At 38.7% G+C, this 12,284-nt stretch overlaps 1 protein-coding gene across 4 annotated transcripts in view; it reads right to left on the bottom strand.

Annotated features, from left to right (window-relative positions):
• IRX5 (iroquois homeobox 5) overlaps window positions 1–12,284 on the bottom strand; it is a 66,882-nt gene that overhangs the window by 24,213 nt on the left and 30,385 nt on the right. The window contains exon 4 of one of the 4 annotated variants that reach the window (XM_088136153.1): window positions 7,694–8,409. The exons of 2 other annotated variants lie outside the window; for them this stretch is intronic. In XM_088136153.1, coding sequence (XP_087992279.1) covers window positions 8,300–8,409 — 110 coding nt within the window. In that variant the 3' untranslated portion in view covers window positions 7,694–8,299. One more of the 4 variants, XM_088136156.1, reaches the window with a different exon arrangement.

Genomic DNA, 12,284 nt, shown 5'->3' with positions numbered 1-12,284 from the left:
AGAACGATTGGGACAAGTATGCACAAAGTTTTCTTTAATTTAAATTTTGGAAGATTGACTTGTACCAGCTGGAGCCAGGAGAAAAGAGTTTAATGAGTGTTGTTTAACTAATTGCCAATTATCTCTAAGCAGAATGGTAATTTCCAGCAGCTGCATATAAAGCAAGGTTATATTCAATTTATACTTTGGTGTTGCCAAATTGGATAGGTAGAGACTTGTGGAAGCCGCTTGGCTCCATCTTGTGATTTTTCTTTTAAAAAAAGCTCATATGGTTCTTTGAAAAGGAGGTGGATACAGTGAAAACTGGATACTGTGTTTTGCCATTCAGTCACAGATTACAGTTATGGAAGTTAAAAACTGATGCCATAAATGTTTACCCAGATGTAAGACTATTTGGTATTGCCAGATATCTGTGCATGGGATCATATAGTTAATTGACAATGATGACTTTCATAAGACTGTTTCCTCTTCAGTTTCCCCAAGGGTGAATGATATATTCTTCTATTATAGCTCTTTACTGATATTATACTGGGGTATATGTTCTAAGAAATGCTGGCTGAGATCACTATTTCAAGACATTTCATATAACCTTATTCTATGAGATCCAACAGATCTGGAGGTCAACAGGTTAGGGGGAGGTTGATTATGTATTAATCCAAATGGAGGTGTTGCCCCAGTCAAAGACTTAATACTTTATATCTGTATAGGGTGACAACCCATTCAGAGGATTCATATGATCCAGAAGTTCTCAATGAAGGGCCTAATTCAAGGTTTTCATTCAAAGAAGTAGGTGATACTAGATCAGGAAAGAGGATATGGCTCAAATGATAATAAGTTGAGTACAAATTAAATTACTTTGCTATTTGCTCCTCATATAATATGTTAATGATTTTCTTCTATTACACTTTGGAATTAACTTTGGAGATGTTTTGGAGTCTATATATAGTCCTGGCTACCCTGAACTAGATCACCAATGTTAGCCCTGTAGAAATACAGTATATCTTTCATTTTTCATGCCTTCCTGGGACTGAAAGCAATCAGAGACATAAATTTGGCAATCATTCTGACTTGTCTGGTGAATCATAAACTGTGGAAATCTGATGTAGGAAGAAATCCTTATGCTAAATAATTTAACAGTAGCATTTCTCTTGCAGAATGAATGTTTGTGAGCACTCTCTTACCTATTCAAATGTGAATTTTGTTCCAGGAGCAAAATAGAATGTTTGAATGTCACTTCCAGCCTGTCTCCCACCAACCCAGCCCTTTCCCTCTTGCAGAAATCCTGACAAAGTTCTGTGCTGTAGGCTATACCTGTCTAACTTAGCCATGCTGTAACAACTCATGTTTTGGCTTGTTTTGTCTGTTAACATTATAGACCATGTTTCCAGGCTGATAATAGTCAAAGGTTTAAATTAAAAAAAAAAAAAAGACTCAAATATGAGTTTATATACAATGCCAGATTTTGTTAAGCACCAAGGAGGATTTTCAGTGCCAATTTATTATTAAACGTCCCTCCTGGCTGTGTCTCTTCATCTCCCTGGAACAGCCAAACCTACAGATCACTATAAACGTTAATCTTCGTCTATTTTCAGGTATCAGATTCTGTTTGATGTTACTAAACAAGTTGACTCCTATCTCAGATGAGTGTGCAATCCAGACACTGTTAGCATTAGTAATTTTTTGTCTACCCAGTTTTGCTTCCAAAACCACATTTCTCTGGTATGTTTGTAAAGTCCCATGTAGAGAAAATACGTTTTATTTTCCCATCTTCTATTTGAGGTGAAATGTGAGCATCCCATTTCAAACATTGGATGTTAAGTTACAGTTCTATATATTGCCTTAGTTCAGAGAGCCTGTGCTACCAAGATAACCTGGATACAGCTGGGTTATTCCTATAGCCACAGCACTGATGCATTGTCAAAACCCATTTTGGCCCTTTCTTTAATTCAACCAACCTCTTCCTATTTTATGGGAATGAAATGGGCATTGATTTGGATTATCAAAAAAAAAGACCTTCCATGTTGGGACCAAGCACTAGTTTTATTTAGAAGCAGTCAAGAATCACAGATGAATGTCCTACTAATTCTCTCTCCAGCCCTCTGCAGTATTCTTGATTTTCCACACTTCGATACAGCCCTAAGGAAAACCATCATAAGGGAACACCTTCCAATAGGATTGGGAAATGGGGTCACTCATGGAGGCTGCAGAGGGTTGGAGAGATGTGCAACTTTTGATCGTAAATAAATTCTAACCTACTCTTAGAATGAGAAACAACACAGAAGTTGTTTAAAGAGAAAGAACACTTGGAGAAACAGGTAGATAAATTTCAGAGGTCTGTTAAACAACGTTGTCTGGTTTCACTGGTCTAGATGTTTGGAAAGTGGACAACTATTTCATATTTAAATGGCAGCCATGACTTATTTGTAAGAGTCTCTACTTTTAGGTATCTCTGCCTTTGGTGTGAGTAGTATACTAAACATGGATTTCCATAACCACACCACCATCTTCCCTGCTTTTTCTCCCGGGCCAAATTCAGCTTGTCCTCACCATAGCTTGGTGAGATAAATAAGGCTAAGAGAATGAACAATCCAAGTCCAAGTTTGTAATATGAGGCAGAATTGAACATGAGGGAATGTAACAGTCCCACTGCATTGACCGTTTTCAAAATTAAAGATAAATCTTCCTGATTGTCCAGTAAGTTCATAAAAATATGTTTTGCTTACTTTCACATTGTATGCTCATACTTCCAACACAGATATATGTACCTACATACCCAACATGTTAATCAGTGAGCGGCGTACTTTAAGCCCTAATTTCTTTTCCTATGAATTTGGCTTAAAAACCTTTTTCCTCAATTACTTGATCATTCCTGAGGACTGCTAATTAACAAGCAAATGTAAATAGCAATAAATTATGCTCAATTTTGATGTTTTCCATTTAGAAGAGTATTATGTTGCAAATGATATAGTGCATGCTTTAAGATCTCATTAATTTTGATGCAATAATGGATGAGAATTCCTAGAGGAGCTTTTTAAGGTCTCCAGTATGAACAGTATTAACTCAACAGTTGTGATTTAAGCTGTAAGCTCTGCTGAGGCAGGCATTTGCTGGCCATGATTGATGACTGTAATTGATTGACAGTCAGAGGTAAAGTCAAGGGCACCAATTTACAGGTTGGGTCACTCAGATCCTGGTTGTGCCCAGTTGGTACATCTTATGACTATGCTGATCAGAACTGCTGTTGAAACCTTCTAATGGCTTTTCAATGTGAGAGTGGTAATTTTTAATTGGTATAAATTATTTAGGTTAGGGCACTGAGAAGTTTTCTGTTTTGGAATAAAATATCAGAATGTTCCATTTGGTTCCTCAGATAGTCTTGAGATTAGACCATCTATACCACAGTCTTCTTCAAGACCTCTAAACCTCTCTAAATCTGATTTCTCAATCATTGTCACTACCGTGATTATGGGCACTGCACCTATCTCTGGCCAGGATTCCTAGCTTGTCCACTGCCATGTTTCTCATGCAACACACTGTCTCCATATGACAGGAAACAGCATCTTTGGTTTTCAGCTGTCTTGCTCAGAGGGGACTTCGAAGGCCTCAAAAAAGGATCAAGAGAGTCCAGCTTGCTCACCCCAGGGTTACAGTAAAGGCAAATACTCATGGAGACATTTGTCCTTTAGTTCTCCTGGCCCAAGCTGTGAAGAATAGAATCAACAGTATGAACTCAGCCCTAAAAAGGACCAGTATAATTAACTAAGTGCCAGCTACCTTTCTGTTGGCATGAAAGTTTATTTTCTTTCTCCAAATTGCTGTTTTTATGAACTTGTGTGCACTGCCTTGGAAAGACTGGTTATATTTTAAAGAAATGAACAGAAGATATAAAGAAAAACATGGCTTGTCATTTACAGACCGTGGATGGTCTAAAGGAAAATAAAATAACATTAACATAACTTTCAATTTACTCAATACCCCCTGCTAAAAGGACATGCTAAACCCAACCAGCCTATTTCTCACATATTTTTATGCATGTGATTCCCGAACTTTATGACCCAATTTGGGTCTTTAGGAAGGTTGTATCCTGACATCAGCTGCTTTTTCAAGCCATCTTGCTCATGCCACAGTGAGAAGGAGGATCCATAATCTACTTATGCAGGTCAGAAGGAGTGCGCACTTAAAAAGAGGTGAAGGTCGAGAGACTTGTTGGCATCAGAAGCTGAACACTCCACCATCTGAGCATCAGTTCACACTCTCCCACTGATACCTCTTAAGGCAGCTGCTTGCCTTCCTCATTGTGCAAGAGAACAAGGACATGAAAAGACAATAAGAATATGAAATTTTGATAGATGTTTCCATGAATCCAGCTAGGATTCTTGCTTGGGGGTCCAATTGAAACCCACCAAATGAAAAGACAAACAAAATGTCAGGGTTTTGTAAGCCTCTTTTCACTTGCTACTTGCATTTTAGGTTCTAAAAATTTTTATCAGCACACAACTGTTGGAAAATGCCCTGTGACCTGTTTATTTTAATCAGACTGGAGAATCCAAAAGTAGGTGGGCCAACTTGGATTTTAGTGGGGTGAAAGGACAGAAGGATGGACAATGCTGAATGGCATTTCCTTAAGAGTTTTCAAGATGGCATTGCAAAAGGGAAGATCTTTTCAGGAGTCCTTGTGTGGCTTTCTATGGCATAAATATCACTGAAAGGTTATCTTCACAGCATGCTCACTTTTTCTTTCCTTTCTGAGCATAAAGTTATGTGTATTTTCATATGATACAGAAACTGTATTTATTTTCTTTCACTTTTCTTCAAGGCAGTGAACACGGAACCCTTTGGTGGTCTTATTTTCCTAGTCTTAAGTTTGGCCTAACTCACTCCTGTTTCAGATGTGTGTGCATTTTTGTGTATTTCCAAGACATGCCACTTTTAGGCAACGTTACCCAACATGCTCACTTGTTCCAGCTCCTTCATCCACTAAGAAGCCTATTTCTCTGTTACTTTCACTGATGCACACTTCTTTTATTCTGCATTTCCCCTTCATATACGCCTTTTGCAAAACCGTATTTTGATCATGGAACAGCATTCCAAAATTGAAAGAAGGGTGAATTTCTAAAGTGCCTTTTGGTTCACACATTGCTTCAAAAATGCAAATGAGGCAAATCTACATTCTGAGTTAAGCTACAGTTTTCCCTGCAATCATGTTCTTAAGTGATGCCAGAAAACCCACAGTGGGTGAGAAACAAAATGGGGTTGAACTGCAACAAGAGCAAATGCAATCTCTCCTCCCATTCAACCTCTTTTCTCTCGTCTTCATCTTCTGGGACCGGATGGAGAGATTCCCACTGCAAAAGGAGGTATACCTCAATACTCCAGAGAAGGGGGGCAAGCGCTAAACTAAATTAACATGTGGCTTCAGTCCAATTAACCCAATAATTCCTCCTTTCCCTGATGTGCTACAGCAAGGCAGAGGAGCACATGTGTCAAATTGCAGGAAAAAATCAGAATGCAAGCCAAGCTGAAATAACTCTTCAGCAGCTTAGTAGCAGACCACTGGTCTCAGAGTCTACTAACCCACATCTAATCCCTCCTCTTAGTCTCCATTGTAGGATTTCTGTATTTCTTGCTCAGTGCTTCTGTCTGTTTACAAGGGTGTAAAATCACACACTGCCAAATCTGAGAACATAAGCACATTAAGGGAATCTATTACTCTTATGCAATAGAAGTGGGTAAAACAGTCATCGGGGTTCTGTATGTTTCTCATTTGGGTATTACTTAGAATCTGCTGCTGGTTCTCTCAACTGAGCTCCCTTTAGATATATTGAACTACATGTTCCATTTGCATCATGGCTATTCATGACGGAAGTTGTGTTCAGTGTATCTGGAAGACAACAGGTATGTAGGTCTATGCATTGACAAAAGGTGTCATCCAAGAATTTGCATGTTGTTTTGGGAATGTTGGGTCTGCTATCTCTAGTTGTTGTTGTTTTTTCCCCCCTGTTTTAAAACTCAAATCTTGGGATGTTGCTTGGGTAGATAGGCCATATCTACATCAGATAAATACGGAGAAATAATAACAGTGTTATCTCATTTCTACCTTCATGCCCATCAGTTGAGTAAGCTACTTAAGCTGAAGCGATGTTCATGGCTAAGAAGATTTGTTCTAGAGCTACCCACAAGATAAGCTTTTATTCTCGCTCATGAGCTTTCTCTTTCTTGACAGTGGAATATACAGTAGATTGTAACGACAATAAACAGAGAATGTGGTGCTTCAGAAACCCTGGATGGCTCCCAAGTCATTTAGGGCTTTGCCCATAATAATCAAAGCCTTGAAATAAATGGGAAGGAACATCCTGATGGAGCAGCAAAGAAGGAACACCCCTTTGCCTAAACCTCTTTATAAGTTAAGTCAACAAGCAAGCTTAAAGCCAAAGCTTTATTTTAGAGGCCTGAGATTATTACTTGATCAAGCTTGGTCTGTTTTTAGAAGGACAAATCCATCCTTTCTTAGATGGGGATCTGGGAGGCAGAACATATATTGAATCCCCTACCAGTTGCCTTTGGGGTCAACGTTCAAAGATGGTTGCCAGAGCAAGTCTTGGCAGCTGCCATGAGAGCAGTTTGGGGAAGGCTGAAGAAAGAATTTCCACCAGTCCATGTGAGCCTTGGAGAAGCATCTGTAGCCAGTCCCATCCCTGCCCGCTCCTTAGCTAGCCGAGCCAAGGAAACTCTCTGATCATCTATTAATCTCTTTTGTTGCTCAAAAGGCACCACAAAGGCTTCAGCTGTGCAAGCCATCTAATGATTCTCTTAAGATCAAAAGGCAGGTGTCATAAAGGTTATTAATATTTTCCAAGTAAAATAGTGTTTGCTTTTCAAAGCCCCTGCCAAATCTCTCTTGAAGTGTGTTTGCCATTCAAAAAAAGAAAAAGAAAAATGTGTGCTGGGTGCCTTCTCCCATACCCAGGAAGACGGATTCCAGACCAATTTGTGATGCATGATTAACAGATCAGAGAAGGCATTAAAAAGAAAGGAAGAAAAGGAAGTGAAGGAATATTATCTCTGAACCGTTACAGGGTAGAATATTTGCTTCACGACTGGAACAACCCTGTTTATAGTAGGCAACAAATGGGGTTTGCATTTTTATGGCAACTATATGGAGTTGCCAAAACTATCTGGAAATGGTTTGGCACCCAAAGCTCTGATGCACCATTTTGCAAATCCCCATGTTAAACGAATAGATGGCTTCATCATAACACGTTTTCAATATTTTGGGGGGTTTGCTTTATTCTTTACAGTGACCCTGTGTAAAATCCCAGCACACTACACTGGATCTCTCTGGAGTGATGAAATAAGCAAAAGAATGAAGGCTATATGGTCTATATAAGCCAGGATCTCTACCACGCAATGTCTTAGAGGAATTATTATGATTTTCAGCACCAGCAACCAGCCCTCACTCTGCGAAACTGAGATACAGCTAAGAATGTAATTTACAAGATCAATAAGACAGACTTTTCTGGCTTTATCTGTGGTGCAGTGAGTGCATCATGGCACTCTTTTATACAAACAATCCATTAATCCATAGAACTCAGAAGTGCATTCTTATTTAAAATATATGTTGGGATCCCTAGGTGAATAAGGATGAGAAGCTCACCTGGGTTTATATATCCAGATGGTCAGGCAGATCCAGAAATTGCACAGCTCCAGCAAACATTTTATTACAATCCAAGACCAGGTCATAAATGTTAAAATAACCAAGTACAATTTCAGAATATAATAAAATCCCAGCAATTTAGCTATTGTACAGATGATTTCAGGTTGCTTATCTTTTAGGAAACAATGCTAAATACCATTGGTCTGAACAGACAGGCAGTCTACTGGTAGTTGAATTAGTTGCAAGTACAATTCCTTGTAAAATCTACACCTCAGGGAGATATCTTCTAAGGTTTCAATTTCATCAGAGATACAGAGGCATCTTTTGTGTGAAAAGTCTGTCTGACTATACCTACCATCCATGATTGCAAATGGAAGAGCATCGAAGCGTGCTCTAGAGAAGGCCAAGCAAAATTTGGGATAGGATAACTGGTTTAAGTATTGTGTAGATTGCAGTTTCCTTCTTTTGTTATAGAGTTAGTATAGCCTTGGGGCAGCTGCAAGGTTATTCCGGAGTTCCCCTGGTTGCTGTGACACTCAAGTTGGACAAAGCTCTTAAGATATCTCATGTACCTTAATATTCTGGGACTTGTTTACCCATTTGATCTCATCTTTTACTGATCGTAACATCAGTTGTTGATAATATTCATTCTTGATCTTCAGAGTCAGAATGTCTACTGTTGGGAAGTATCCACAGAAGAAGCCTATTGCCTTCACACCTTTCCTGGGAACTTCCCAGAAGGATCTGGCTGTCCACTGTGATAAAAAAGAAGACGGTGACATGGAGGTTTTAATCATTGGGTGACACCTGAACTCAATAATGTTCAGGTGAGTTGGTTCACATATTAATTACCAGTTTAAAAAATTATTATTTACCATGTCTAAATAAAGGGCATAAAGGGGGTTAACAAATACACTGTTTGAAAATTCAGCTAGAAGGCAATTTGACTGAGCCTCTGAATCAAACTGAATTTTCAGATTGAATCCATATTTCCATTTGAATTGTGCCAATCAGATGTCTCTAAATCAATGGGGATGTTTCCACATAGGCACCAAACCATTTTTTTTTCAGAATTGATTCAGAAATCCAAATTCAATTGACTCAGTTCAATGATTCAGTGTAAATTTCCAGATTAAACTGGATCAGGGTTTCAAATTGCCTTCAATTGTTGAACATGATTTTCAAATGAACCATGTAATTCAGAATCAGATTTTCCAAGATTTGCACATTATGTTCAAACTATATGTGAATGTACCATAATTACTCATCTCTCTTAAATATTTCAAGAGCTATAACAGAAATGAATGTATTGTTCATATGTGATAGAAAATATATATTCAAAAATGCATATTTCTGAACATCCATATTTTTGACATAAGGAACAGCTACTGTCATGAAGTAATGGAGCTCATAGCAAATACCAACACAGAGATAAGATTGTTCTCTGCAAAATATAAATTATAACCTTTGCCAGCTTTTATAGAATTTGGCTTTCCTACTTTGGACAGGTTAAGTATAGAGATTTAAGCTTATATTTTGGTAACATGAAAGAGTTATTTTCCCTTGGCTTTACTAGAGGGAAAATAAATAACACCTAAGAATATAGCATATAATTTCAACACAACTACTGATGGTTATATACCTGGACTTAAAAATCACCTTCTTTGAATCTTCTGTGGTCCTCAAAATAGTAGTTAGTCTATCGTAGTCAAGTGTAAACATTTGAACTAACATACTTCAGGACAGGAATACTTCCAAAATTCCCCCCTTCCAAATGGCTACCCAGGTTTTTTTGAGTCTTGATATTTCTGCTTTGTTTTCAGTGGCTTCTCGTTGGAGGGAGAAAGTGCAAAAATCTCTAAATCAGACAGCACTGCATGCTTGCTTGTGTTAACAGTTATAGATGTCGGGGGATAATTTTGCTTTGTTTGTTTTATAGAACATATTTTTATTGGTCAGTGGCGGAAATAAAGTGTCTGTCTGTCTGCTTGTATTAAGAATGTTCATATCTGAACCAATGTTACATTTGTGCATGCAGTATCAAGAGATTTCTTAATTATGTTAAGGATGTATGTATGTATGTATTTATTTTGTCCCCACCCATCTCCCCCCAATGGGGGACTCTGGGCAGCTCACAACATATTAAAACAATAAATAGAGATACAATTAAATTAGCAGTTGGGGAGGACTACTCACCCTAAAGGAAAAAGAGGATGTGACGTTTGAATCTCAGGTTGCATTAGTGTCTTTCTAGGAACATTACTTCAGATTAAAGATCCAGGCCCAGAGTTTATGTTAAAAGGTTTTGCCTTCAAAACATTGTCTGACAAGTACCTAATAAATCTTCAAAGCACTTGTAAGCAGCCAGGAAGTTGTTATCAGGTGAACTGTGTGGTGATAAAGGAGGATTAAGGATAAATCTAACAAGAAACTAGCATCAGAGATCAGGGAAGTCCCACTTCATTCATGAACTTTGCTGCCTCTGGCTTACTGAACTATGTACTACAGATGTTTTCCTCTGAGATGAATGAGAATCTTCTGAATGAAGTCATTGTAGAAGGCTACATAAACCTTTTTGTCATAAGGATCACAATTTTTTCTTGGAAATGCAAATTGTTATACTCCTAAGGGATGACTTACGCAATTCAACAGATGAACATGGGAAACGGCTTTATATCAATCAAATCATCAGTCTTAGCTACATTATTGGTGTGGGACATTTAACCCTCCAGAAGATTCTGAATCCCCTTTTTTGGGCTGTGCTGAAAGTTGTAGTTCACAACATCTGGTAGGCTGCAGTTTCCTGCATGAACTGGCAGTTCTCCACAGCTTCAGTTGGGAGTTTTCCAAATCTACCTGAGATGACAGGGATTGAATGTATCTTCTCTGCATGCAAATCAATGCTCTACTCCTGAAGTATGTTGGCTTGAGCAGTGTGGGTTAGTGTTTGTCAGATGCAAAGAGAACCGGGACTAAGTCCACAAAAATCTGGAGAAGAGATTGATACAGTCAGAACTGACAGCGCCAATGTATGAGGACTACTGTATGCATTTAATTCATGGCCAGAGTCTGGCAGCTATTGTATAACCTGTTTTACAAGTTGAGTACAACACTCCTCCTACTGTACCTTCATTGTATGAAGGGTTGGACTATAAATCCCATTAACTCCAGAAGAAGGGGGCTTCTGCAGCATTTCTTATCTTTGTGTCACTAATCCCCAATCCACCCCAGACAATTATGGAACTTGGCCCAACAGAGATGGAAGACTTGGACAAGTCTTTTTAAGAAAATCCTACAGGTCTAGACAGAGGTTCCGTTCAGAGATTTTAAGCCTTGGTTCCAACCTAGGCCAACTCCTCCAATGTGCGTAATGTGGAACTACCTTTGGAAACTGTTAGGAAATTGCATTTTGTACAAAACACAATGTCCAGGCTGCTAACCCGTTCAGAGTACAGGGGGCATATGATGCTTTTACTGAAAGATCTGCCTTAGCTACCGGTTGTCTGACCAGCATAGTTTAAGGTGCTGGTAATAATCTTTACAGCCCTAAGTGGCTTGAAGGCTTATTAACCCACTGGCAGATTACTTCGATCACCAGGAGAGGCCATTGTGAGAAAGTTCCCCCTCCCAGAAGCTCAATTATCAGGTCCTAAGGGAGGGCCTGTCTCCTGTGCACCTCCCAGTCTATGTAATGCGCTCCCTAAGGCCACGTATTTGACACCCAGAATCTAGTAAGGTGGTGAAACCCTATCCTTGTATCAAATGTTTGATTGTTAATTATTGTAGTAGATGATTTTAATGTTGGCTTAGATGTTAATGATAGATTTTTTGTTTTGTTTATTTTTGCTTTAAGCTTGAATGTTGGAACTACAGTAAGGCAGGATATAAATTCAATCATCAGTCACATGAATAAGATTTGTCCATTATGGAGCGGCTTTTCACATTGCCCTGTTGCTGATCCACTGGAATGGTGACTTTTCTGATATTCTCCAGCTCACACAGAGGAACACAAACAGCTTAGCCTTGCACAAATAGCAGAGACTTAGTGCATGTTCGAAGGGAGATAATGGTAAAGTATTTTGCCTTTGGGCTAGAAGTGGGTTTTGTGTGGGGGGTGAGGAGAAGGAGAGGGAGAAAAAAGGGGGGACTTTGCAAAATGATATAGAAATATTTTCTTCAAAGCCCTTTTTAGCCCCCAGGAGTCTGTGACGCTCAGCTAGGTCTTGTTTCACCAACATAATATCAATTTATGAATAGCTAGAGGGTTGATAGTGAATGTACTCATTTAGCCAAGGAAGAGATGCTTAATAGCCATTGAAACCACAAACAGCTTGACAACTGTTTGATCAACCAAGATGTCACCTGGAGAGATTAAATGATGCAATTTGTCTTCAAAACAGGCTAAATCATCAGATGGTGGGTCTAGTTTCATTGTTGAGTGTTAAGGGAGAAGAAACATTTAAAAGAATAGATTTATAGACCCTTCCAACCATATTTTCTAGGCCTGTTGTTGTTTTGTTAAGGGAGATTGTGTGAGTTTTAAGCTGTCCTGTATTGGACATTTTACAGCCTGGACTTCTGGGCCAACACAGCTACTTGAAAGTCATCTCTTTTATTTTAGGTAAAACTC

Source organism: Python bivittatus, unplaced genomic scaffold (assembly GCF_059951505.1).
Source record: "Python bivittatus isolate LINGU-HERP-01145 unplaced genomic scaffold, Pbiv_v1 ctg000190_np1212, whole genome shotgun sequence".
Taxonomy (NCBI): Eukaryota; Metazoa; Chordata; class Lepidosauria; order Squamata; family Pythonidae; genus Python; species Python bivittatus.
The sequence above is the reverse complement of the archived record's forward strand: the minus strand, read 5'-3'. Positions and strand labels throughout refer to the sequence as shown.